Source organism: Mesocricetus auratus, unplaced genomic scaffold, assembly GCF_017639785.1.
Source record: "Mesocricetus auratus isolate SY011 unplaced genomic scaffold, BCM_Maur_2.0 Super-Scaffold_100018, whole genome shotgun sequence".
Taxonomy (NCBI): Eukaryota; Metazoa; Chordata; class Mammalia; order Rodentia; family Cricetidae; genus Mesocricetus; species Mesocricetus auratus.
Genome location: NW_024429199.1, coordinates 38868173 through 38895217, shown reverse-complemented (window position 1 = coordinate 38895217; position 27045 = coordinate 38868173). Strand labels below are relative to the sequence as shown.

General features: G+C 40.3%; 1 protein-coding gene across 18 annotated transcripts in view; it reads left to right on the top strand.

Annotated features, from left to right (window-relative positions):
* Positions 1 to 27045, top strand: part of Syne1 (spectrin repeat containing nuclear envelope protein 1) — a 454318-nt gene that overhangs the window by 117794 nt on the left and 309479 nt on the right. For all 18 annotated transcript variants that reach the window (XM_040728331.1, XM_040728319.1, XM_040728318.1 and 15 more), the window contains 7 exons: positions 13710 to 13822; positions 14363 to 14531; positions 19706 to 19802; positions 20449 to 20651; positions 23717 to 23881; positions 24310 to 24462; positions 25560 to 25703. In XM_040728331.1, the coding sequence (XP_040584265.1) occupies positions 13710 to 13822; positions 14363 to 14531; positions 19706 to 19802; positions 20449 to 20651; positions 23717 to 23881; positions 24310 to 24462; positions 25560 to 25703 (1044 nt within the window). The remainder of the gene's footprint in view (positions 1 to 13709; positions 13823 to 14362; positions 14532 to 19705; positions 19803 to 20448; positions 20652 to 23716; positions 23882 to 24309; positions 24463 to 25559; positions 25704 to 27045) is intronic.

Here is a 27045-nt window from a genome sequence, read left to right as displayed (position 1 = left end):
TTCTTCGTGAGTACTGTGTATCTCTTTCAGTGATTCTGGGTATTAGCTTGTCCCTTCTTTGCTGAAACCTTCCCCTTTCAATACAACCTTCCTGTCCCTATCCATTCTCGGCCTCTGGTCCTGGTCACCTGCGGTAAATACCAGGCTCTCCTGCTCCTATGACTTTAACATTTTAGGTTTGGTAAATAAGTGAGCTAGCTGGGAGGTGGTGGTGCACACCTTCAATCCCAGCACTTGGGAGGCAGAAGCAGGTGGATCTCTGTGTTCGAAGCCAGCCTGATCTACAAAGAAAGTCCTAGGACAGCCAGTGCTACACAGAGAAACCCTATCTCGAAAACAAAAAAAAAATGTGTGTGTGTGTATAATATTGATTTGTCAGATATTCAGGTTCAATTTGCTTGGGATATTTTCCATATTTTCACTTTAAGTCTATATATTTCTTTTTAAGTGTGTGTGTGTGTGTGTGTGTGTGTGTGTATGTATTCCTAAATATATAAGTAGAGCCTTCTCAGTTCTTATAATGCTGATTGTATGTATATGTTTTCAGAGCTGACCATTTGGTATTGTGTAACTACTTGGTGGGCTCTTCCCTGGGGAAGACTATTTCTCAGGCTCTTAGCATTCCTTAGTGGCCTGCAGCTCTTTGTCTAGGGTTGAGGACTTGTGAGTTTTCCCTTTTCCACATTAAGAAACCTCTTGGTGTCCTTATTCAACTTGTGTACAAGCAGCTGTGTTGGTGAGACTTCATAGGCATAGCTTCTCTGGCATTTCTAGGAGACACAATCCCAGAGCAAACCTCTGGTTCCTTTGGATCTTAAAAAAATCTCTGTTCCCCTCTTTTACACTGATCCCTGAACCTAAGACATGGGAGTTGTGTTATCGCTATATCTGTTGGGACTAGGCCCCGCAACTCTGGAATTGGATTGGTTGTGGTTTTCAGTAGTGGTCTCCATTTGTTGCAAAGAGGTGTTTCCTTAAGGAGGTGTGAGAGTTAACACTTATCTGTGGAGATAAGGATAAAATTTTGAATGAAGTTAGGGATTGCGTTGATTTAGGAAAGCGGTGAATCTCCTCCCAGGCTCTTGACTCTACTAAGCCCAGGTAGTTGACTAGGTTTCCAGTACTAGGCATGCTATGCCTGTTGTTCAATGGCCCTTAAATCCAATTAGAGATTTATTAGCTACCACCAAGGTGTGTGTGCCACTACTGAGTCCTTGGGTTACTCTGGCAAGCTGGTTATTGTTGCTCACAGACATCACAGCTGGGTAGGACAACTGGTTGCTTCACTCCCTTGAAAGTTTGTAGGGTGCCTTCCAGTACCATCAAAGCTGTTCTTCAGGGAGGCAGCATTCAAGTCAGAGGTCTCTGGGCCCTGTGTCTGAAGTGCATGGTGACTTCAACAACAGGGACCTACCTTCCACCTGTGCAAGACAACAAAGCACAACAGCAATAGGCTGTAATGTTTTGGAGTCTCTTGAACAACCTGGCCAAGATCTCAAAGGAATAGTGGTTTTGTTAATTATGCTATGTCTCTTCTGAGAAGTACTGTCAGACAAGATTCAGCCCTTGTATGTCTTTGACAGTGAGGAGAGCTTTTTGTAGATAGCAAATAGTTGGGACTTGTATTCAAATCTGTTTATCCAGACAGAGTCTTTTAAATGGAGAATTAAAACCATCTACAGTTAGGATAATTATTGAAAGGTATGTGCTAAATTTCTTTCTTTGTCTGGCAGGTTTATAGGTTAATGAGTTAATTATGTTTGATTCTTTCATGCGGTGAATACGTTTCTTCCTTTTCTCGTATATTGTTCTCTTAAGTATGTTCTGCAGTTTTGACTTAGTGGTGATGAATTGCTTTACTCATGGTGGGAGACTTTTACTTCTGCCTTGAATTTACAGGATAGATTTACTGGTTGCAATAATCTTGGTTGGCAGTTATTTGTTTAAAGGCTTGAACTAGCCCAGTCTAGGTTCTCCTGGTTTTTAAGGTTTCTGTTGAGAAAACTTCTTCCTTCTGGAAGATTGTAAGTTGGCAGGGGTTTCTCTTACAATTTTCAAGATTCCTTCTAAGCTTCATAATCATATCATTTTATAATAAAACGTAGTGAGATTCTTTTCTGGTTCTGTCTATCTAGGACCTAAATGTATTCAGATGTCCACCCTCCCACTCCTAGTTGAGGACATTTATTTTCTGCTATTGGATAAGGTCCTCATGTCTTTAGTCTAAAGCGTGATTTTGCGCTCAAATTCCACACATCTGTAAGTTTGGTCTCAAATTCCACACATCTGTAAGTTTGGTCTCAAATTCCACACATCTGTAAGTTTGGTCTCAAAGTCCACACATCTGTAAGTTTGGTCTCAAATTCCACACATTTGTAAGTTTGGTCTCTTAATTGCATCCCAGTCATCTTGAAGGTTATGGCGGTGATTGCTTTTGTTTGTTTGTTTGTTTGCTTTTGTTTTCCTTGTTAGTTGAGTTTGTCCTCATTACTAATAATCTGTCTTTTTTCTTGTCTTGCAATTATTGCTCATACTTTCAGTTGAGTTTATTCAATTAAGTGAATTATTATATCTAAGATTTCTTTTTATTTTTCAGAAATAGGTACCCTTTTGTTGAATTTCTTGACCTTGATTTTTTTAAATTTGGATCCCTTTTGAGGTCTTTGCTCAATTTTCAGCTAGACTTTTGTTTTATTTACGTGCTATTGTAGTCATTTTAACATATTTAGATTCCATTTTTTTTGTAGCATTATTAACTTTTGGAGGTATCGTGCTGCTTTTCTCTTTTGTATTTCTTATATTTCTAGGTTGCAATCCATATACAACTATTTCAGGGTGGGGAATATCTGCTTTAATTCCATATGGCGTCTTATTAATAAGAAGCTTCTTCTTGAGGGCTCAGTATCTGGTACCCCCTAGAGAAAAGAAACAAATACTGTGACAGCAAAATCCAACAAAATCCAACAGGGAAATACAATTGAAATCATATTTGAAGTCATAGCTCCACACAAGGGTGGAGTTCTCGACTCCATCTCTGGACTTCCCTTGACCAAGAGGGGAGAGGAGAAATAACAAAAGAAACACAGTAACAATACATTGGAGCTAGCTAGTATTTCACTGTCAAGACAGAATACAAGGCTCTCACTGCAAAGAGAGTCAGAGATGGGATGTTCTGGAGCCACATTTGAGTGACCATGGCCTAGAAACATGGATCTAGGTTACCCAAGGTTCCATGTTCCAGTTTCGTAGAGTTTTTTATAGGAACTGAACAAAGAGAGTTATAAATATAAGCATTAAAAACTCCATTGATGGAAACATCAGAGAAGCAAGTTACAGCAACATGGAGGAGTCTCTCCTACAGCTTCAGATGCTTTCGGGAGGAGTCTCTCCTAGAGCTTCAGATGCTTTCGGGTGGCATTCTTGGCTTTTGGGTTTGTGGAAGCTACTGGTCTGCAAGTTAATAAATTCCCAGATGGTTTTTTAAATCTGTGATTCACAGAATGTCCCATAAAGAGGTGGCAAGAAATGGCAATTCATGGAGTTAAGGGGGTTGGGTTTCCAAGCTAGTCCAAGATAATGTATAATTAAGTTCTGGACCGGCAGCAACCCAACCTCTCCACACCACTGTAGCCATAATTAGTCAATCAGTCTTGACTCACAACTTCTTTCCAGGAATTCTCATTCCCAAGAACTGCAGAGAAGAAAATATAGATAATGGACAATAAATAATATGAACAGAGTTATGTATGAATAAAAGTAAAAGTAGTAATAGTCTTTGAGACAAGGAGAGGGGAAAGGAAGAGGGTTTAAGAAAGCAGAATAGTATGTGAATAGGAAGAAAAGGACAGGCTGCAAAAGTATGATTAAAAATAAAGGAAAGTGCAGAAATAAAGTTGAACTGGCGAGATGGTGAATAACAACAGTGAGTGGCTTTTTCAAAACAAAATGCTATAAAAAGAATACTAACATGAATAAAAAGGAAAGGAAGCCTGGTTTTGTTTATTTTTAAAGACAGAAGATTTAAAAAGCCATTTTCCATCTCCTCTAATATTGGAACCTGCTAAGTTTGGGCAGAGGAGTCGTGAGTCATATAGCTTGAGCACGTAACCTGTCAGGAGTTGGTTGTCACTTCCAGGATGCATTTCATTTAGAAGCTTGCTGTCTTTGGGGACTGGAAACTGTGCTGAACCAAATGACCTCCATGACCTGTCTTCTGGGAAGGGTTCTACTCACCCCAGAATGCCCCAATGTTTGAACACGCAAACAGCAAACATCCAAGTCAAAGGTGGGGAGTGGGGGGGCCCAAGTGTGTCAGAGAGTAAGGACCATAGACATGACACGTCTTCAATGGAGGAGATGTAGTATCTTGTCTCTGGGTTTTAGGACTTCCAAATCTTGCCCACACAACCATCTGCTAGGAAAATCAAGCAATTGTTCAAAGCTTAGTCATGCCAAGTACCAAGTAACACATGGCAGTGAGGCGGCCCTGGCGTGTGTGTGTGTCTGTGTGTGTGTGTGTGTGTGTGTGTGTGTGTGTGTGTGTGTGTGTGTGTGTGTGTGTGTGTGTGATATCCTGCCTGCCTCAGCTTGGAGCCCTCTCCAGCCCCTGCTCCCTGAGACTTTCCCTTCTCACTATGTGCTTACTCACACTCCTCTCTGTGAACACCTGTTGGGGCATCTCCCACCCTGTCACTGTAAAAGGATGTCTCCCAGTCTCCATGGTTGTTCCTTGTTTTCAGGTCTGAGACGGTAACTTGGTTTCAGTATAGCCCTCCAGATGTGGGTAGTGGCTAAATGGCTTTACTTCCTGAGTCTGATTTATATACAAGAGCACTCACTGCCTCACCAAACCCCCCAGTGACTTCAAGGCTTGAGAAGACTGTCTACTTCTCCTGCATCCAGGACTAGTAACCCTACTGCGTCTACATTGTGGTTGAGGCTTTGCCCACTGTCCCAACCCACACAGCTGGGGTTAGAACTGAGGGCCGCCAGCAATACCACTTTTGAGCATGTATCCAAAGGATGCACACTCACACCACAAGGACATTTGCTCAACTATGTTCATCACAGCATTATCCGTAGTAGCCAGAACCTGGAAACAAAATAGATGCCGAAGAAAGGATAAGGAAAATATGATACATTTACGCAATGGAGTACTACTCAGCAGTAAAAAACAATGGCATCTTGAAATTTGCAGGCAAATGGACGGAACTAGAGTTCCATCCTGAGTGAGGTACCCCAGACCAAGAATATGCACTCACTCATAAGTGGGTATTAGATAAAGCAAAGGACAACCAGCCTACAGGCCACAACCCCAGGTAACAAACCCTAGGTAACAAAGAGGACTCTAAGAGAGAAAAAGACAAGATCCCTGAATAAATTGGGATTATGGAGGACAATGGGGAGGGTGGAATGGGAGTGAGGAGGAGAGAAGGGGAGTGGGGGAAAATGTATAGCTCAATAAAATTAAAAAGAACTGGGGGCTGCTTTCTTTATTGTCTTTCCATTCCTTTCTGCTTTTTGCTGCTCCGTTGACCCCTCTCTTGATTTTTAGTGCTCTTTCTCCAGTTTACTCTTTGGATTATTTTGTTGTCCTGGCTTTTCCCATTCATGGATTCCAACAATAACCTTCTATTCCTCCATCTTACCCTAAAAGATTTTAGATTTTTTTCAGCAAACTCCCTACTCTTTTCAAATGGCTGCACTGACTTAATATTACAGTCAACACTATATAAGGCTTTCCCCTTTTCTGCATCCTCACTAGCCCGTGTTTTGCTTCATGTTTAGGACAATCACTAAACTAGCAGTAGAGTTCAAGACACATCACACACTCAGAGTCAGAAGCACTGAGCCCATTGCATCATGCCATACAAAGTACAAATAGATGGGAGAAAGGTTCTAAACTCTGACAAATGAATACTCAAATATGTGTTCTATATAATAATTTCATGTAAAATATGTAACAATTGAAAGTGCTTTAACTTAGTGTGTCTGACACAAAAGAAATTACCTTAGAATCTTAAATGCAATGTAGAATGTGCATGAGTTGTGAGTTTGTATGTGAAGTGGAGAAGCATCCATCAAAGGTCTCTTCCATGGTATCTTTCTAGCCCTCGGAGACAGAAGCATATTGTAGACTGGAGGTATGATGAGTACTATGTGACTGTTATTTATGTACTTAAATGCTGGAGCAAAAGCAAGTGTGCCATTTACTAGAACATTCTAAAAGGTTTTGCAGATGGTGGTAAATGTTCCACAGAGTGACTTTTCAGTTGGATGGCTCACACGCTTCTCTTCTCTGTGTGGGTCACTGACTATATGAGCCATTCCAATGAGAGAAAGATGAATGACACATAGACAGACAGATGGGTGGATGACAGATACATGATAGATGAATTGATGGGTAGATAGGCAGACAGATAGATGAGAGGTAGAGATAGATGATAGATAATAGATAGTTGGATAGGTAGATAGATAGATGAGAGATGGATGGATGGATGAGAGAGAGATATATAGATAGATGGACAGATAGTAGATAGATGACAGATAGAGACAGATGATAGATATAGATGAGAGACAGAGATATATGTTATATGATAGATAAATGATATATAGCAAGAGAGAGAGAGAGAGACAGAGCACACATATGCCTATGCTAGCCACTCAACCATCTGCCCACATTGATAAACAAGACATAATAACTAGAAATAATGGGAAGCAGGAAGATGCATAGAAGTGGGTGGTAGAGAAGCTAAGGATTTAAGATGAAGGAGGGAACGAGACAATGAGGAAACCAAAGAGTGCAATGGTGAGACAACAGGAAACAAACAGAGGCAGGTAGGAGTGAAGACCAGGTTCAGGGTGGATCACAGAGTGATTGTTTTTAGTGAGTTAGACTTTCAATAGACCTGGCTGCGGGTGTTTAGAGTATCATAGTCATAAAGCAGAGTAATTACAATATGCGATCACTTCTGATTTATTCAGAATATACTGATTAGGTACTTAACAGTAAACTAAGCTTCAAAGATAGGAAGCTTGGATCACTGTTAACTAAAATTCTAAGTTTTCTCAGCAGCACAAAATCAGTGGCTTGTCAGACTCAGTCAGAGGTTCAGTAGCCTGAGTAAAAAACACCAGGGGTTCTGTGTACATACACAGGGTGTTTGAAAGCATCATCCTGTCTTTCCAGTCTAAAAAGAGATAAAAGGGATTCTGATTTCAGAAAACTTAAACATGCTATGGAAACCCAGAATGTTTCTTCTTTTGAACTTGCCACACATAGCACATTTTCTTCACTTACTACGTATCTAGAGTTTACAAGTCAGAGTCAAGTATGCTGTAAAAATGTATATTGCAGATAATTCTCCTTATAAACAGTTCTATGGTGTTTTCTTTTTACTATCTAGTTTTTAGAGGTTTATTTTATCTCATTTCTATGTTTTTGTGCATCTCTTTTTTTCTCTGTGCTTGTGCATGTGTGTGTGTGTGTGCGCGCGCGTGCGTGCGCATGTGTGTCGGAGTATATTAATTATACAAAGTATAGCTGTGTTATCCTTTCTATTTTCTAGACAACTTAATGCTCAGTAATCTAGAAAGAGGAAGTATCCCTTACAGGTGGTTATGGAGGATTTAGCCGTGTTTCAGTCTAAGTAGTTAGCTCTACTGAACATTTAACATAACATAGCATTGACATCCTGTTTTGTAGATGGACTGACTACAGGCAGGGAGAAAATAAATGCCTTACTCAAAGCCACATAATTGTCTTAAGTTCCAAGCTTTAAATTTGCCCACAAAGTTGTTGCACATGGACAGTTTAGCGGGAGTCACGCTGTGTGGCAAGGCGAGGATGCCAAGTTTTAAGGAATGGCGAAGACGGTGCTCTGTCTCCACCATCTCCTGAGCCTCCTTGCACTATCAACCCTACTCAAGTCATTCTCTCTCCCTCTTGAGAGTTTCATTTCCTCATGATGATTCCTGCCATGATAGTTAGAAAGTTTGACAACTCAGAGATGATGCTTGAACTACTGTGGCCTTTCAATACCTTCATCGCCTCTTTTCTGGTGATCCTGTGCCATGACCGGCCCCTTCCATTCTCTCCATCATCCTGGCCTATCATTGTCATCAGTAGCTGGAACCCCCCACAACTCTTTATAAAGCACTCCGTTCTCCAATCAAGCAAGTCTTCGTCTATCTGGACCCCGTAATTCTTTTTCTTTTCTCTTCTTTTTATTAATTACTCTTTTACACTCCAAGCCCTGTTCCCCCTCTCTTCTCTCCTCCTACTCCCCCCTCCTCCCCTCACTTTCCTTGGAGAGGGTAAGACCTCCCTTAGGAAGCCTACTAAGTCTGTCTCATCCTCTCGTTGAGGCAGGGCCAAGGCACCTCTTCACCCCCTATACCTCTATGTCTAGGCTGAGCAAGGCAATTCTCAATGCTATCATCTTTAGACTCCATTGCCTTCCTTTCCGTTTCATCCTTTACCTTTGTCCTGTTTAAATTGAGTGTTCATAAACGTCACTCCCTGGACACATGCATCCTCAGCTCCACTGTCCACATCCCTCCTTTTCTTACCAGTCTGGTAAAAATATAACACAGATTAAAAACAATTTCTGCATAGACCATGCCCACACACAGGCAGCAGATGAGGCTGGAGATCCCCCACGTTCCAACATAGTGACTAACCCAACTGGGCTCCCAACGCTGTGTAGCAATCACAAGGCATTTCCCAACTCCAAGCCCTCTCCATTTCTGGGACAGCTATTTCATACCTTGTCTCCTCAGCCTTCCACACCTCCTCCCTGTCCTCACTCTTAGCTGATGACACCACTTCCTATTTCTCTAAGAAAAATAGAAGCAATCAGAAAAGAATTTCCGCAAGCTCCCACAAATACATCAGCCCACGTACTTGCATCTGTGCCCAAATACTCGATCCTCACTTCTGTTGCTGAGGATGAACCATCTGTGCTCCCAGCCAAGGCCAGCCACTCCTATGAGCCTGAGATACCATCCTCCCCTTCCTCGGAAGGATGTGCAGTTATATCTCCCTTATTCCATTGTTCTCTATGTCTCTCCACATTGGATTCTACATCTCTCCACAACAACAACAACAACAACAACACACACACACACACACGTGTGCACACGCATAGACAGAGTTTTTTCCTCATTCTCATTTTAAGTCTTTTTCTTCACCCTACCTGCCTTCCCAGCTATTGTCCAAATGCTTTCATTCTGTTTACACGAATATGGCTTTAAATTTTTTTCTGTGTCTCCTTTTTGATTTCTAAGTTCTCTCTGAAAACCACTACAATAAACCGTCACTGTCTCATAACCCATGCTGAGTTGAACAAGGTTGGCCCTCTTATCCACTGGCCAGCTATTAGTCCTCCTCATTCTTCATCCATCAGACACTTTTTACAAAGTACTTCTGTGCCCATGAAACCCTTCTTTCATTTGCCTTCCCGCTTTTCTCCCAACTAGCTCTCTCTAGTCTCTCCTGGTTTTCAATAGCCTTTTAGTGAGCATCTGTATAGCACCGAGTAGTATTCAGAACATTGTGATATGCCCTTGTGCATGAAGAGACACACAGATCCCTGACATTCATTAATGGCGTGTCTTAAAAGGATGCAGATATAAGTAATCGATGTAGTAAATAAGCAAATAAAAATTTGGGGACAAAAAGGACAAGGAATGTTGAATCTTAAATGTTGAATATTTTAATTTTAAATAAGAGGCTGGTGAAAACTCACTGCAATGATTCCCTCAGAGGCAAGTACATTCCACCATGAGTTCTTTGCCTAGCCATCCCCAAGGAGCTTTCTCTCTCCACTGATATTCCTGTTTCTCTCTTCCTCATCTTCTTTGGGCCTTCACCAGACTTTCCTTATTCATCTATGTGAGATCCACTTGTTCCCTTTGCTCCATCTTAGCAACTGAAGGAGGTGTGTTGATAATTCCCACAGCAATGCAGGTTTGTCTGTTCCCATGCTGTTCATTCATTATGTTTTTCCCATTTTTTTTTATTCTTGGTGAATTTCACATCATGTACCCCAATCCCACTTATTTCCTAGTCCTTCCATATTTGCCCTCAACCCTTGTATCCTCCCCGCAAGGAAAATAGAAAAAAAGTCTTACCATGGAAGCTGCAATGTGTCTCAGTGGGTCGCACAGTATACCCCTTTGTTCCACAAACTTTACTGGCAAGTTCCCATTGTAATGAGTCATTGGTCTAGTTTGAGGCCCCTGACTTCTGCTCCCTCAGAGAAGCTGGACCCTCAGAGACTCCTCTCAGATATCCTGCTGTTGCCAGAGCAACAGTCATGGAGATCCCACAGTTCTGTTTCTGCTGGACCCGCCCCTTCATCTACTCCAATAGCTCATAGATGGCCCATAGAGACATGGGCCAACTCAAATCCCTAGATCTGGGCGTGGGTGGTAGCTGAGTTGGTCAGCCTGTCAGCTCTCCCACACCATACCACCAAGGCCAGCTCTCCAACCCTGCCCAGGGAAGTAGTGGGACCAGCTCGCCTGCATCCATGCCACCAGAGCCAGCTCTCCAGCGAGCTGCTGCTCATGAGGGGCAGAGCCAGCTCTCCAGAGAGCTGATGATGATGAGGGGCGGAGCCAGCTCTCCAGAGAGCTGATGATAATGAGGGGCGGAGCCAGCTCTCCAGAGAGCTGCAGCCAATGAGGAGCAGGGCCAGCTCTGCTGCACCCACATCATCAGGACCAGCTCTCCAGAGTGCTGCTGCTACTGAGGGGCGGAGCCTGCTCTCCCACATGCAGGCCCAGGACAAACTCCTTCTGTGCTGTTTTACCAGTTTTTATATATTTTGACATTTGGTGTGTACATTCAAGCTCTGAATTAATGCATCTTCTATTAACGAGGGACTCTGATCATCAATACATGTGTTACTTATTGTGGTTACTTATGGTACATATGAAATCTTCCAGTTAGTATCACCTAATGTACTTTGCATTAAATTCCAGGCTTCCTATTTTCCTAATGGATAGATGTAGCTAATTTTTTTTGTAAAAAATGAGAAAGCTTCCCTTTTTCATCCACATACAAATGTGCTGCTTTATCTCTCAATTTAACTGCTTTTGCTTGTCTCTCTAACCTGACAATGTCAGTCCATTGTCGTAAAAGTTATGTACATAATATTTATTCATAGCATCTTCTGTACCTGAGGGTTTTTTTAACCATTGACTATTTTCTTTTTGCCCTTTTCCCTTTTTTCCTACTTTTTTGCTATTTATAAAGAGGAGTAGTTGTCTGGGTTTTTTTCCCCTAGCATTTCTCCCTATCCCTCTCTCCCTGTCTTCATTTCTTTTAGGTTTCTTGAGACAAATTCTCATTCTTTGGGTCAGGTTCAGTCTCCCAGCAATCCCGGGTCCTGGTTTAGAAGGTAGCCACCATTGTACCCAGAACATCTTGTTTGACTTCCTCTATAGCTTTCCCTCTACTGAGTTGAAATTGTTACAAGTATGCTGTGGTCATCCTTGAAGTTCAACCATAGGCATTTAACAATATTGAAAAACCAGTTGTTTTACCCTGTGAGAAATAGGATGTTCTTCTAACTTATACACCACCATTCACTATGGAATGGCTGATGTTTCTCCTCGTTCTGTGTTTCGCTAGCTGTCACTCTTGGTAGTCAGTCCCTTACCTTGGCGACTTTTACTCTCCCCTAATATATTCGAGGCAGCTGACCTTAGCCCTCCTTCAGAGATGCTGACTTCATCATGAAGATCCATTTCAGTGTCTCATCTCATTCACATACCAAAGCCCAGTATCCTAACATGTTGGGTTAATGCCTGCCCCAGAAAGTCTGGATTTTTTTTTATTTTGTTTTTGCTTATAGTCTGTGATCCATTGTGGAACAGATTTTGCTATGAATGGGAGACCTAAAAACAGTTGTATTGCTTGTAAGCCCAGTGAAATTAACATATTGTGTTTTGCTTAGTATCCAGATGTTTTACGGTGATAGGGCACTTCTTAGGAACAAGTAGTGTATGGCAACTGTAGAAACTCCTTTGCATATGTGTGAAATGTTTGTATCTTCTTTGTTTTGTCAAGAGTTTCTTAATGAACTGGGTTTCACGGCTGTCAGGTATAACAGATGAGAGGTGGCTGTGAAGGTACAAATTCCTCTCAAGTCACTTGAGGGCAGTTTCAGCCAAGACCATATGCCATGGAGGTGTGCTGGCATGCCAGACAGCAGAGAGAGTGACTACAGTGTTTACCAATGATGGCTGTTGTGAAAACAGCCCTGTCTCCTACTTTCTCTGGGGGTCAAAGATCCCACCAACTGGTGTGAATGACTTGTGTGTGTGTGTGTGTGTGTGTGTGTGTGTGTTATGCATCTACAAATTTCAGTGTAAATAAACATAGAGAAACAAATCAAGACAAATAGTTTAGACTGAGGTTTTTGACAACATTAATATTTCTCTTATACATTTAAGCATCTGTGAGTTCTGTGTTGCTCTGTTTGTTTATTTATTTACAGACTTGTGCATGTGAGGAGGTCAAATGGCAACTTGTGAGTCAGTCCTTTCATTCCGTCATGTGGCTTTCAGGGGTCAAACTGAAGTTGTCAAGCTTGGTGGCAAGAGCCTTTACCAGCTAAGCCATCCTATTGGCCCAGATTCTTACATTTTAATTTGTGTTTTTTTAACTTGGTCACTCATTTAAGTATGTGTCTTTCATCTTCCTGCCTCCTCTTCCTCCACTGTACCAGTGGATAAAATAATATTAATTTGAATTGATCCCCTTGGTGAATTATTTTTTTACTTACACACCATTATTTAGTCTGCTACAGCAAATAGACCAAGTGTGAGAAAATCTGGCATAAGCTTCATTCACCCCACTCTTTCCTGTGTGTGTGTGAGAGAGAGAGGGGTGGGGAGGGAGGGAGGAGAGAGAGAGAGAGAGAGAGAGAGAGAGAGAGAGAGAGAGAGAGAGAGAGAGAGAGAGTGAGTCTTGGACTGCCAGCAAAGATTATTCTTTTTTATAAATAAGTGTGTAGCTGGAAAAATACACAATAGACAAATAAAGATTCATATTGACCTTAAGAAACATTAAATTGCTGTATAATATTGAGAAACAACATCGATAAACATTGCTCTTGATCTCTTCTCCGTTAGCTGGGAATGTTTCCCGTACTTTTGGAAAATTTTCTGATCAAACCATATTTTCAAAGTATATTGTAATTGGCAAATAGTATTTAAGGTAGACTTCACACATTCAAGCTGAAAATAACAGTAGGGAAGCTAAAATCCTGTTAGCATTAAGGGGTTAAGCTTGTTGGGTTTAGTTTTCAGGGAAAAGAAAAGCATCAAGCAATCAAACAAAGCCCCCGCATCTCTAAACCCCAGGCAAAACCCTGAAATGGTTGTTTCCAACCGTGATTACACAGTCCTTGGATCTTACACCTTTAAGAGGTCTGAATGCATTGCTGGGCGGGTGTCATGTGTGTTTAAAGATGCCGTGGTTACTAGACACAGCTCCAGCCGAGTGGCTTCTCCACTGTCAGGGACTGCCGTTCTAGGTAAAAGCCGGTGACAGGCACCGGCTACGTGAGAAGGTGGTGGCAGGGACAAATTGTTGAATACATTGACTCATCAGTACAGCCGGAAAAATCTGCTTCTCAGCCTTTTGGGAACACGCTTCCTCATTTAAATTCTTTTTTTTTAAACTTGTATATTAGGATCTACTTCAAAATACAGATGCCCACAAGAGAGCGTTCCATGAAATCTACCAGACGAGGTCTGTCAATGGGATCCCAATGCCTCCGGATCAACTAGAGGACATGGCTGAGAGGTAAGAGAGAGTCCGATTTTATATGAAGGCTCTTTAAAAAACAAAATGCTAGATGGGCATTTTCGTATTCTCTCTCTTTTTTTCACATTTTTCTTTCCCGAAATGAATTGTTATAATTTTAACAGAGATGCTTACTTTGGTAAATGCAAAGTGGGTTCCCACACAGATGCTAAGAGTGCCAACATTCTAATATATTATTAACTGGGGAGAGCGAGTTGGAATGTTCCCACAGTTTGCAGAATCACAGAAACGCTTTCTTCATCATAGGCTGTATTTTTATTCAATACTGTAAGGAACATTATGTAACATTGCAAAAACAGCTTATAAAAGAAACAGATGAGAGACGTGTTAGCAGGGAAGAGAACCAAACCAAAGGCTTCAATCGACCCTGTTTCCCTTTGAAAGCTTGAGCTAAGAAAGCCATCGGATCCCCTGACCGTGAGCAGGGAGAGTTTAGAAGGCTAACAGTGGAACAGGTTCAGGCAGTCTCCTTCTGTTACTATTAGTTACATCCTGTGAATTCTCCCTGTCTGTTCCCAGGTTTCATTTTGTGTCCTCCACATCGGAGCTGCACTTAATGAAAATGGAGTTTCTGGAACTGAAGTACCGTCTGCTGTCCCTGCTGGTCCTGGCTGAGTCAAAGCTGAAGTCTTGGATCGTCAAGTATGGGAGGCGAGAGTCTGTGGAGCTGCTGCTGCAGAACTATATCGTGAGTCTCTAGTGCTCTGACCGAGTTCTGCCTTGAATTTAAGTGTAGAAACACCACTTGGTTCGGCAGGTTGGATCTGAGGTGTGGAGCTTTTCACGAGCACCTGAAAATATCAACTTGGATTCTTTGGAATTTGTTGTTGCGAATTCTGACTTTGGGAGGGTTCCCTGTATTAACACCCCAGCCCTAGTAATGGAGCCTTATTACTTACAAAAGGGGTTTTGTGGTGTGTGTGTGTGTGTGTGTTTGCATGCCTTTAGTTTCAACTCCGTTGGTCCTTTAAAACTGAATCACTGTACTTCCCGACTGTCCTCCAGTCATCAAAACACCCAGTGTGAGGGAATGGAGAACTGTTTTCAGTTGTCCACGTGGGACCAGTTCGTGTGTTAGATTTGCTGAATGAGACTCTTTCCGGGACTTCTGCCTGTGTGTATCCGGGCATTGGGTAATTTTGTCTACAAATCTCTGTACAAACTTAATTTTTAAAGAGTATCTCATTTTCTGGCTTAGAAAATCCCAGTTCTATCTACAACATTAGCCTGGGTTTATTCATGAAAGAAAGTGGCTGATCCATTTACATATAGTCATTGTAATGTGCTTAAGAAAGGCAATGTATTTCCTCTTAGTCAACTAATCATGCCCTACACAAATGATTTGCAAAATCTGATTGAAAGTGTTCATGCCAACAGTGCATCTCTGTCCTGTCTTCTGACATTTATGTTTAAACACAGATTCCAAACTATAAAGCACTAAACTTTTACATACTAGCTTGTTACAACTTGGCCAGTCACAGTGAGCTACAGAGTATGTGCTTAAATTTGTATTAAAACTGTCCTGCGCAAGCATCTTGGAAAGACAATCAGCTTTGTTTTATTTTAATTTTGTTCTTTAACTGATATGTGAGCTACATGAGTTTGAAACAAACAAAGCAAATTACCTGGTGGTTAGTACTTCTTTCTAGACTCACTGAAATGGTCCAGGAAACATGCGTTTCAGAAGCTGTGAACTATTAGTATGTGTTCCTTTATTCGTCTGTAGTTATTTCGGTAAGAAAACAGAATCCACTTTTTAAATTCTAGTAATGGCTTTAGTCTCATAAATATTAAATGGAGGAATGGATTCACATCTTCAGTTTTAGTCACAGCAAATAATGCACTCTGAGCCCAGGAGTTAATTACACAGGCTCTATCCTTTGTTCTAGCTATTTAAGAACAGCCAATCAGATTCAAGTACCTAATAGGACTGCCTTACCAGGTCGGTGTTCCAAAACAATGATATTAATAATTCTCTTCAAACTTCTTAAAAGATATATAAATAGAGAGTTGATGTTAATGACAAAAATGTCAGCGCTCCCTGCCCACTCCATGAAGTTAAAGAGTTCACTGTGATGCTAGTTTCAAACTGCTGTGAAAATTTGGCGTAAGGGTAAAGTGGACAATCATCCTACAATCCCAGCAGCCTCCACTGTGCATGTGCATTAATCCCCTCGGGAAGAGGCCCTAGTTAAAGCTTCCAGAAGTGGCTTTAGGGTCCGTTTTGTTGAATAATTTCAATAACTGTGGACCTTTGAGGGCTTCACTTTCCACCTCAGGGAAGACCCTGCAGGCTAAGTGTTTCCAGTAAACCCACAGTGAACATTGATGAAGCACTGTGTCTCTGGCTCAGGAGTTTATATGTCCCAATCCTGTGCTCCAGGTGACACAAGGGCATGAAATGGAGTCAGAATTGGAGTCTAGATATTTCCCAATCAAAAGCTTTTGCAGGCATGTACCAACAATACTCTCTAAATACATAACCTGAGAAGAAATTTAACTTAAAGACCAAAGTACTGATGTTTATTGGACTGTAGTGAATTAAAGAATGTTGTTCTCATAAATATTAGTTCCCCATAACGTGTTTCAAACTGAATAATATTTTACTCTCATGCACTACAGTCGTTTGATCACCACTGCCACTTGTTTGTGGGCAAGGCAGCAGTAGTAAGTGGGGAGGAACTGAAGCTTTGTCACAGTGAAGTGTGTCCTGACCATGTTTCAGCTAGTCACTACCCACGTGACTTTGTGAATGATCGACGTTTCTACGATGTTGTCTTTTCTGAGTTTTCCACATTTTATCATGATGATGGTGGTAGTGAAATAAGAGATTCTGGGTGGGAGAGATGGTTCATCATTACAGAGTAGGTTCACAACCAAAAATGATAGCAATTACAACCAAAAATAATAGCAATTCTTCTGAAGGGTAGACTGTGTAGACTTCTTCCTTCTGTGTCCCACCGCACAAAGTGACCCTCATCCTTTTAGAGTTTTAAGGAAAATCATTCATTTCAGAATAGGCCATTTCAAAAAGGGTGGAGATTTTCAATAACGCTATAATGTTTATTGTTTACATCCAGTTCTTTTCTTCCTCACTTAAAAATATACACATGGCATGTTGCTATCTTTTCTAATAAACAGACTGATACCAAAGCTATGGAGAGCTATCGTCCTTGGTGTCACTTCTCAATGTGACATGAATCAAGGCAAAAGAAAAAGGTAACCCACGTTTTAGGGTTGGAGAATTACAGAACATGCTTACTTGCTAGGGTATAAACCAATGAGTACTTTAAATCCTTGAAAAACACACTCATGCTTGTTATGAAAAGAATTAGAACATGTGATTATTGAAGGTTCAGCAGGGAAACTCTCGCCACTGAGCCTTATGGCATGAGTACATTCAGGGACCCACATTGCGGGAAGAGAGAGAGCCAACTCCCACAGATTGATTCCTCTGACTTTCACAAATACACCATGGCACATATATGCTGCTATACAGAGCACACAGACAAATGATAAATCCAATAATAGTTATTTTTAATATTTAAAAGTTGCATCATAGGCTACTAATCAGTGATTACAGAGGCATTGATTTGATCCTTGATATCAGAATTGTTTATAGTGATCTTGCTAATTAATGTGAAATGTCCATTTTTGTTATGTACACAGTAATATAACATTTCTATTCTGTGTATAAAAGAAAGATAGTCATTTGAAATTGTGGAACTTGCAAAGTTCAACATAAATAACATGTATAACGATACTCGATGACGATTTCAGGTGTTTTCCAAGGCGTGGGCTGTAATTTCATCTCACTTCTGACACCAGATATAACGATACTCGATACTATATAGGGAAAAACAATATATTTATTTATCAGGGAGAGAGAGAGTCGCACTGACCAGGAGTCAGAAGCGTGGCTGGCTTCCAGGAGAAAACAAGGGAAGGCTCCTTCTTCTTTCACTTCCTTTTATATCTACCTGTGTCAGTTTACATGTCTCCGCCCTCATGGGTGGATAGCTTTCTGGGGTTCACTCCTACAAACATGAATATTTATCTTACAATTCACAACAATTTTTAATGTAAATAATCAGCCCTGATTAGATTTTAAAGGATTTATAATTTCCTTGTTTAGCTCTCCCGGGAAAATTAATGAGTTTTTAATTAGTGTGTCTATTTTTGAAGGCAGAAATAGTCTTACTTCCAATGTTTTGGTTTCAAAACCCTAAGTGCTACTTTAACTTTTCTTGTCTTATCGTCAACACTAATAGTCCCGTTGATTCAGCAAACCAGTTTTGGCCAGATTTTTAATAAAGCAAATTAACCTTGTCATTTTAACTCAAAATGTGCATTTTCCTGAGAGGTATGTCTAGCACAGTAAAAGGGAGGCCTAGTAAACCTCCTATGAAAGTGGCTTTCTTGGACACATGTCATTGTTCAATGGCATCTCTGTAGTTAGCAAAAATAGAGCACAAATTACATGTGCCAATAAGAGTCTTAATAACAAATGGGGTTTATTTTTAAAATTAGTTGTCTAACTGTTCTAATGAAAAAGCTCAAAGATAACGAATCCTTTGATGTATTCTTACCTCCCCTCCTATTTTTAGGTCAAAAACAAATGTATATTTTTATTCATTTGTAGTTAATTTGCTAACTAGTCAAGCAAATGGTATTTTAAGTCACTACAATCAATATAGTGACTACTATAGTGATGAGTATTGTCTTACTCTGTTCTCAGCCAATCATGACAAACCCTATTAAAGTCATTCAATAAGATATCAGGCATGGAGGCCTCCTCTATCATGGAATTCATAGCTTTCTGCATTTGCTTTATTTCTAGAGAATAATTTATAAATGTCCTGTAAATATAAAATGGTCTCTGTTGTAGTTAATACACAATCTTTTAAGATTTTATATTGAGACAAGGTAAACCATGCTAATAACCTAGGAATGTCTATGAAATTGCTTTATGAACCATTTCTTTCCCTTGACATGAAGCATCAATTAGCATATTACACAGGACTCCTACAAGACCGTGGAAGTCTCCAGTTTGTGAAGCATAATTTTGCATTTTATCAGAGTGATGACCCCTCTCAACTATTTTAATTGATTAAACTCTTAAAAGTCCATTCTGATGGTAGGAGAATTTAAAGAGGTTTTGGAGACATGTTACTAGTTATAATTGTATTAATTTTCTACTTGGAGTAATAAGAGCATTTTTAAACATTTTAAACATGAGGGGTTTTGAGCATTAATAAAAACAAAATTTACCAAAGATTTATTTGTGTATATGTGTTTTTAATTTTATGGTCTCCATGTGCTAGCCCTGGTTTTATTATATATGCAGATGATACTCAGATATACATGTAGATTTATCTTAGTCTGTGATTTTTGTCCTAGGCAACTGGAATATGAAAGCATCAATAATGTGGACAGCATATGTAATTATTTTTAAGCTTTCCACTTTTTTATTTAGGAAAAGCGTTTTCGCTGTCATTTATTTTTAACTGGAAGCTCTTCCACCAGGCAGCCAGTCATCTGTCAGGGCTAATGTTCAAAGAACAACAGACTTCAGCAGCTCCAGCACAGTAGGACATTAAAATGTTCCCCCAAATTTAGCGCTTTCTAAATGTTAGCCCTGGATCCTCTAGAGAAAATTCTGTTCTTTAGGAAAAGCAAACCCTCCGTGTAGTCAAGAAATAGAGCATTCTCTCAGTCTGGTGCTGAGGCAGTATTGGAAACGTAGGCACAGGATATGGGCCTCATATTACCAGAATAATCCATGGCAGTGGAATTTTGCATTTTCCGTTAGAATAAGGTTGGATGAATTGGATAGTTAACCAAGCATGTCCCGTTTCCTAGTCTTTTATAGAGAACAGCAAGTTCTTTGAACAGTATGAGGTGACATACCAGATCCTGAAACAGACAGCTGAGATGTACGTCAAAGCCGACGGCTCAGGTAAAGCACACGCGGGATGGATTAGCTGAGGGGGCTGTGGGAGGAGGGGGCTGTGGGAGGACAGAGAGGGTAACAGAGGGTAATCGGGGTGAATGTGGCCCAAGTTCTTCATATGCATGTATGAAAGCACCACAATGAGACATAGCATCCTATACAGCTAACACCCACTAATGAGAAAACTAAGTTGGTGTGGTTCTGGCTTAAGCAGAAATTAAAACCAACAGGTTTCTATGGGGACAGATCAATTTTTTTTACTGTGACTGTTTTTTTTTTTGACAACTTTGTGAATATGCTTTTAACTCAGAGAGGACAGAGTGAGTCTAATGGCATTCTTTCTGTGTGTAATCGTCTAAGACAGAACAAAATAAGCATTCATCTTTCTGAGTTGTAATTTTTCAGCCTAGTTTCAATTCCAAGGGGATTAAAGGCAAAAAGAAGTGGAATAACTTGAATATAGATACGAGAGCTTAAATTACTGTGAAGATAAACTGTGTAAGATATGTTTGCTTACAATTTGTAAATGTCTGCGGTGATCGTTGGGGATGGAATCCTGTGCGTCTGATAGAGGCTCTTGCCTCCAGTGCACAAGAACACAGAAAAAACATAGAGGGGTGGTTAAGTACAGAACTGGTTATTTCTGATTCAGTGGAAGAAGCTGAGAATGTGATGAAATTCATGAATGAAACCACTGCCCAGTGGAGGAATCTCTCAGTGGAAGTGAGGAGCGTGAGGAGCATGCTGGAGGAGGTCATCTCCAACTGGGATCGCTATGGTGATACTGTGGCCAGTCTTCAAGCCTGGCTCGAAGATGCCGAAAAGATGCTAAGTCAGTCAGAAAATGCCAAGAAGGTAAGACTGTCATGTTGGGGAATCATGAAGGACAGATTTCTCACAGTACAGTTCACTAGGCGTTGTCAAGATATTTGCAAGTGTGACTCAAGGATCCTCACTTAAGAGATTTACCCCCAGGTGAGTGAAATGAAATAAGGCCTGTGAATACTGGCTACAAAGTTCTGTCAAAACAGTTCCCTGTGAGACCAATCATTCAACTTTTTCACTCAGAAGGGCAGGCAGTGGCAGTCATCGACTATCGATAAAGGGGTAGCCAAATAAATCTAATGGGCAGTAGGGGGTGCTATATGCACACTGAGGTCTGTATAGATGGTCTGTCTAGGGCTTAGCCTTTGTGGATTTCCTATTCTCAGCTATGGTTACCTACACAAGGTTCACACACACACACACACACACACACACACGACATGGGACTGAATCTGTGTGACGGGTGACGGTACACACCCATGGAATAGCTGGACTGCAACCTTGATCTCTTTCAATATTCTCTTTGGGGTTTTAGAACCACTCAGTCAAGAGTTTCATTCTGCCTAGGACTGAGATCTTTTTCTCCTTTTCTTTTTACAATGTTTAAGCATGTATGAGTGTGCACACAGCAGTAACTGTCTGACTCCATCATCCCTTACACAAAAATATCAAATAAAATTGATAGTCACATGTATGTGTATACATATACATACAAATTTCTTTTTATGCAAACCTGATCTTTTCACATGGAAAATCAATATACGTATAAAAGGCATTATGCTATGAAGTTCCCATAAAAAAGTATAATGCATACATTGGGATAAATTACTTCTTTTATTAGTAACCGATTATCCACGATTATTGCGGAGGTTCTTTTGTCCGAATGGGTCCCGCTGCCCTTCTCAGCCCCAAATAAACACACAGACGCTATATTAGTTAAAGTGTTGGCTGGTTGCTTGGGCTTCTTATTGGCTATCTCTGTCTTAATTATTAACCTATTTATATCAGTCTATGTATTGCCACGAGGCTGTGGCTTACCCAGTAACAACACTCATTCCTTTGGCAGCATTGCGACTCTGTGGCGGGTTTTCTCTGCCTACCTTTCCCAGAATTCTCCTCATCCCACTCCCGCCTATCTTCCTGCCTCATTGGCCAGACAGTGTTTTATTCGTCAATCAATAAGAGAAACATATATACAGAAGGACTTCCCCCGTCACAAGATTTGTTCATCTTCCACACATTTGTACCAATTGCCGCAGCGTTTTAATATTGTTCTCTTGATATAGGCTAAATATTCTTATATATCAAAAAAAAGAGTCATTAAGCATAGATCCATGCAGGTTTGGTCTTTTACTAATCAGACGAGCAATGCCCTGGTACATGTGTTGGTTTGATCCAAAGAAACGTGGCAACCAGAAACAGGAGTGTTCCCAGCTATTTGCGTAGGAAAGTCTCCCACACACAGCTTATGGAATGAAGTTGGAGTTGTGCTTGCCCTGTGATGAATGTATGCAAGTGTGAACACATGCACCTGATCTGAAATGAGATGGAAGCTGCTTCACTGCCAAGTGCACTCCCTTCCATAAATAAGAAAGGAAGCTACCGTATTCACTGTCCGACCTAAAACATCTGAACATAATGTATATGCACATATTTGTATACATACATATCCATTCCAATTTTAGACTCCTTGCACTCATTTTTATTGGTATGAACAGGAAGAAAAAGTCTGACATTTGAAGAACTGATTGCTACTTTGTACAGAAAGATGAGAATAAGAAAATGGTCCCTCGTTTGATTTTGTCTTTAGCAAAATGTGCCATAGATGTTCTTCTATGACGTCACAGGGCCAGGTGCACTGGCATGTGCCTGTAGTCCCGGCTGTCCCTTTGACTCACTGTGGGGGGATTGCTTGAGCCTACAAGTTTGGGATTAGCCCGGGCAGCAGAGTAGAGCCCAATTGTACAAGACGAAAATGGCCTTGGGAGAGAGCCCAGTGAGTAAAGTGCTTGATACGGTCTTGTTTTGAGTCCCCAGAATCCATGGAAAAATATGCAGGTGCTCTTGTAACTCCCCTTCTGGGGAAGCAAAGTCAGATGCATTTCTGTGACTCATTGGCCGGCCTGCCTAACATACTTGGCCAGACCCAAGCCAGTGAGAGACCCCCCCCCCAACTCAAAAGAAAAAAGAAAATAAAACCAGGTGAATGATGGAAACAATGATGCCTGAAGGAAGATGTTGTTTTCTAACCTTCATAAGCACATGTATATACACACAAGTGCAGCCGTAGAACCATGAATGTGCATACGCATGCATGTACACGTGTACATGGACAAAAAAGAGGAAAAAAAACTAAGACAGCTGGTATTTCTAGCTCATATTTCGAAATTTTATTTAAAATCTGAGTTTTGGAAGAAAGTTGAAAGACATCTTAAAGCTTACACACACTTGTTTTTCTTTTCTTTGTTTTTAACATTTGTAGATTTACTTCTAAAATATTTAGTAAAAGTTACATTGATAAATGTTTAACAATTGACAGGAAATGGGAGTCAGCGCATACTTTTTCATAACATTTGCCCATAGACAGTCTCAAGCAAACAAAATTTTAAGAAGCCTTTTAATTCTTTAAAATCCAATACTCAGTTCTGCTGAGCCATGCTAAGCATAATAGTGATCATTAATCCTTAAATCATATCATTTACACCAGCTTAGGTTTCCATGTTGGAAAGCATTGATGGGTTTATTATAATCTTCTCACCCTATCAACAAAAAAGCAATATTTAAAGCAGATAATTTTAGTTATTTGTAAAATTGTCAGTTGCTAATAAAATGGCACAAACGGAGGTATGAGTGATTCTTACACAATTTGATAAAGTTCCATTTGTCTACTAAAAACATGCAAAAAATAATTACTGTTCCTAAGTGGCCATGTATAACTGATAATATTATTATTGCACACGCTTGATTTTTCATATCCGTTATTAGCATTGGGTGCATGACTTACAAGCGAATATCCTTTCTTGCTTAGGATTTTTTTCATACCCGTTATTAGCATTGGGTGCATGACTTACAAGCCAATATCCTTTCTTGCTTAGGATTTTTTTCGAAATTTGCCTCACTGGATTCAACAGCACACAGCCATGAACGACGCTGGCAATTTCCTGATTGAAACATGTGACGAGACCGTGTCCCGTGACCTTAAGCAGCAATTGCTGTTGCTAAACGGACGGTGGAGGGAGCTATTCATGGAAGTCAAGCAAGTATGTCTTTAAATTTATACTCACTTCAAATGTGTGTGTTATTGATGTGATGAACAGTTTGCTGAGAGGCAGCTTTGCTGGGCGTGTTAGAGTAGAGTACAGAGGTGTTTAATATCGCTTGTGTTTCGCTGATAGTCATCCATTCTTTGCTGTGTATGATGGAGGAAATTTAACAGAGTGTAGCGTTTGGTTGAGGATTATATTGACATATGGAGCCTGCACAGACAGAGAGATTTATTTTTCAAATCCCGCCTCTCCACTGTTTGCTTCTTTCTCTTTTTACTCCTGTCAAAGTAACTGGATTTATTTCAGACTTATCTAAAATAAGTATCAATAATTAGAATTTTTCTTACTGCATATGAGAACATGTCACAGCGAAGGCTAAGCTTAATGGTTTTCCCATGCCTCTCGCCACGCTCTCCTCACAGTACGCAAGAGCTGACGAGATGGACAGAATGAAGAAAGAATACACAGACTACACTGCCACCCTCTCCGGTTTTGCAGCTGAAACTCACAAGAAGCTCTCTGAGCCCTTAGATGTCTCTCTAATTAATGTCAAGTTATTGATTCAAGACTTGGAGGTAAGAAATTTCTGAATTAAAAAAAATGAAAAGTGTACTGTGAAAAGATAAACTAGTCAGGTTTCTCTGGTCATCAAAAAAGCTGTTTTGGTAGCTGGGGGGTGGTGGCGCATGCCTTTAATCCCAGCACTCGGGAGGCAGAGGCAGGCGGATCTCTGTGAGTTCGAGGCCGGGCTGGACTGACAGCCTCAAAAACAATACAAAGAAACCCTGTCTCGTATAACCAAAAAAAAAAAAAAAAAAAAAGCTGTTTTGATATCTTAAGGATCATTTTGAATGGTTTATGTATTTGCTAGCTTTCACAGAAAATAAACTTGAATCCTAAAAAGATATCATTTGAATATATAAAGTAATTTCAAAATCATTTTTCGACATGGGATTCTTTTCCTATATACAAATTAAGAAGTATTAGGAAAAAAAAACAAAAGCAACTTTATAGAGGACTTCCAAATAAATGCCCTAAACAGTAAAGGGTTTGTCATATGAAATAATAAAATTATCTGATGACAGAAGAAATGTGAAATGAGAAAAGTGGCCCAAAGTGTTGTCCTTTTAAATTTTACAAAACTTGTAAAAGCCTAAGCGCATATAAGAGAAAAGAGGAGCAATCGTGGTAAGGTGTTGACTTTAATTTCCATGTGTGTGTGTGTGAGAGAGAGAGATGATAAGAAATTAAAATTTCCACCATACTAAATTTCTAAGTTTTCTACAGTGACAATAGGTTTTTGAAATTTCAGTTTAATTCTTAAAGGTAGGATTTCCCCCATGTTATTTACATACATTTACATGCATTACAAGTGTGAGTATTTCCATATTGCATTAACCTATTTTAGAAAGTATAAATGTTATGTCAACTAGTCTTGATGTTGACTTAAGAATTTTTGATTACTTTAAAAAAGAAGTTTTAATGTATGCATTTAGTGTAGTGCTGCCTGCATGATGGTTAAAAATGGAAGCAATGGCTTTCCTACAAGAGTTGGTGGTGGGGATGGAATTTTGCACAACATGTATTGATTTTTGTTCTACCTTTTGTGGGATCCAGCAACGGAAATGGGGTGTGTTGTGCACTAATTGAGTGGCTTCAATGATTGACACAGGATGTTGAGAAGAGGGTGCCTGTGATGGATGCTCAGTATAAGATGATCACCAAGACAGCACATCTCATTGCCAAAGAAAGTCCCCAGGAAGAAGCTAACGCGATGTTCACAACCATGTCCAGGCTCAAAGAACAACTGTCCAAGGTGGGAAAATACTTGACACTACCATGTGCTGTGAGACGACCGTGCTACCTTGAGATGCTTTTAGCTCTCCTTCCAGTGTCCTTCCAGGGATGCATCCTTGACTGGTCCACTAATCACACCTTTGAGCCACTCTGAGAGTCTTGATTTAGAAACTTCGACACATACTTGAAAAAATAAGATGGGACGCTGAAGCCTGTTGATGCCTCTCTTAATTTAGGCTCTGCTTCAGTGGAGAAATCCGTGTTTTTGAGGAGAGAGCAGCTAAATGTTATAAAACAGAGAGGACAGAAGAAGAAATGTAGACAGATGTAGGCAAGGAGGAAGAGAAGACTGCATGTTGAGATTTTATTAGTATTTACTTAGCGTAAATCTAGTCTGTCTGCCCGTGTTTTCTGCCAGCATGGCTCCACTTGGACTTTTCTAAAGAGCCCTGAGAGTTCCATTAGAATCCTTGCTCTAACTTCCAATTTTAAGCAGATTTCATTGTTTTAAAAATTAACTTAGTGTGGGTAGTTACCTTCTAGCAAATAAGAGGGACAGGATGTGGGTTGCTGTATTGTATGACAAGGCGTCGGTGAATAAGTGAAGGTCAGTGAAATAAGAGAGAAGAGGGAGACTTGCAGATGAAATCAGTACTGAAAAATTAAGGGAAAAGATGAACAAATGCACAAAAAGTAAAAACAGAAGAATAATGGATTTTAAATAGTCTATTATACATCATAAATATCACTTTCCACTCATTTCATTCTAACATTCTAGATGGAATTCATGTTAGCTTAACAGTAATGAACAATTTTACTCTTACATACCAGCAAAATTTGCAAAAAAAAAAAAAAAACCAGCAACAGCAACAACAACAACAAAAACCAATCAGGTACAATAAAAAGCCACTGTTTTCAACTTTCCAGTGATTTGCTGGGCTGCATTTCTGTGGTTTTACGGCTTGTGCCTCTCATCCAGGTCCAGGTGCAGTGGTTTGGACTAATAAGTGAGAACGTGCATTGGGTCCTTGTGTCCATTTAAGCTACATTCTCCCCGTCCCCCACACTGTCTGCGTGCGTGCGTGCGTGTGTGTGTGTGTGTGTGTGTATGTGTGTGTGTGTGTGTGTGTTCCCTTTCTTGTAGTTGTTAATACCATTAATGTTTTGAGAGACAGGATCTCCCTATGTGTCCCTGGCTGTCCTGGAGTTCACTAGGGACATAAGCTGGACTTCCCCTCCTGTCAGTCCTTCTGCCTTTGTTTCCTGGGTGTTAGAATGATAAGAGTGTCTACCCAGCCTGATTTAAGCCATGTTTTCTTCTGCTTGTTTGGGATGCAGTCCACTGACAGCCTGTCTCTCCA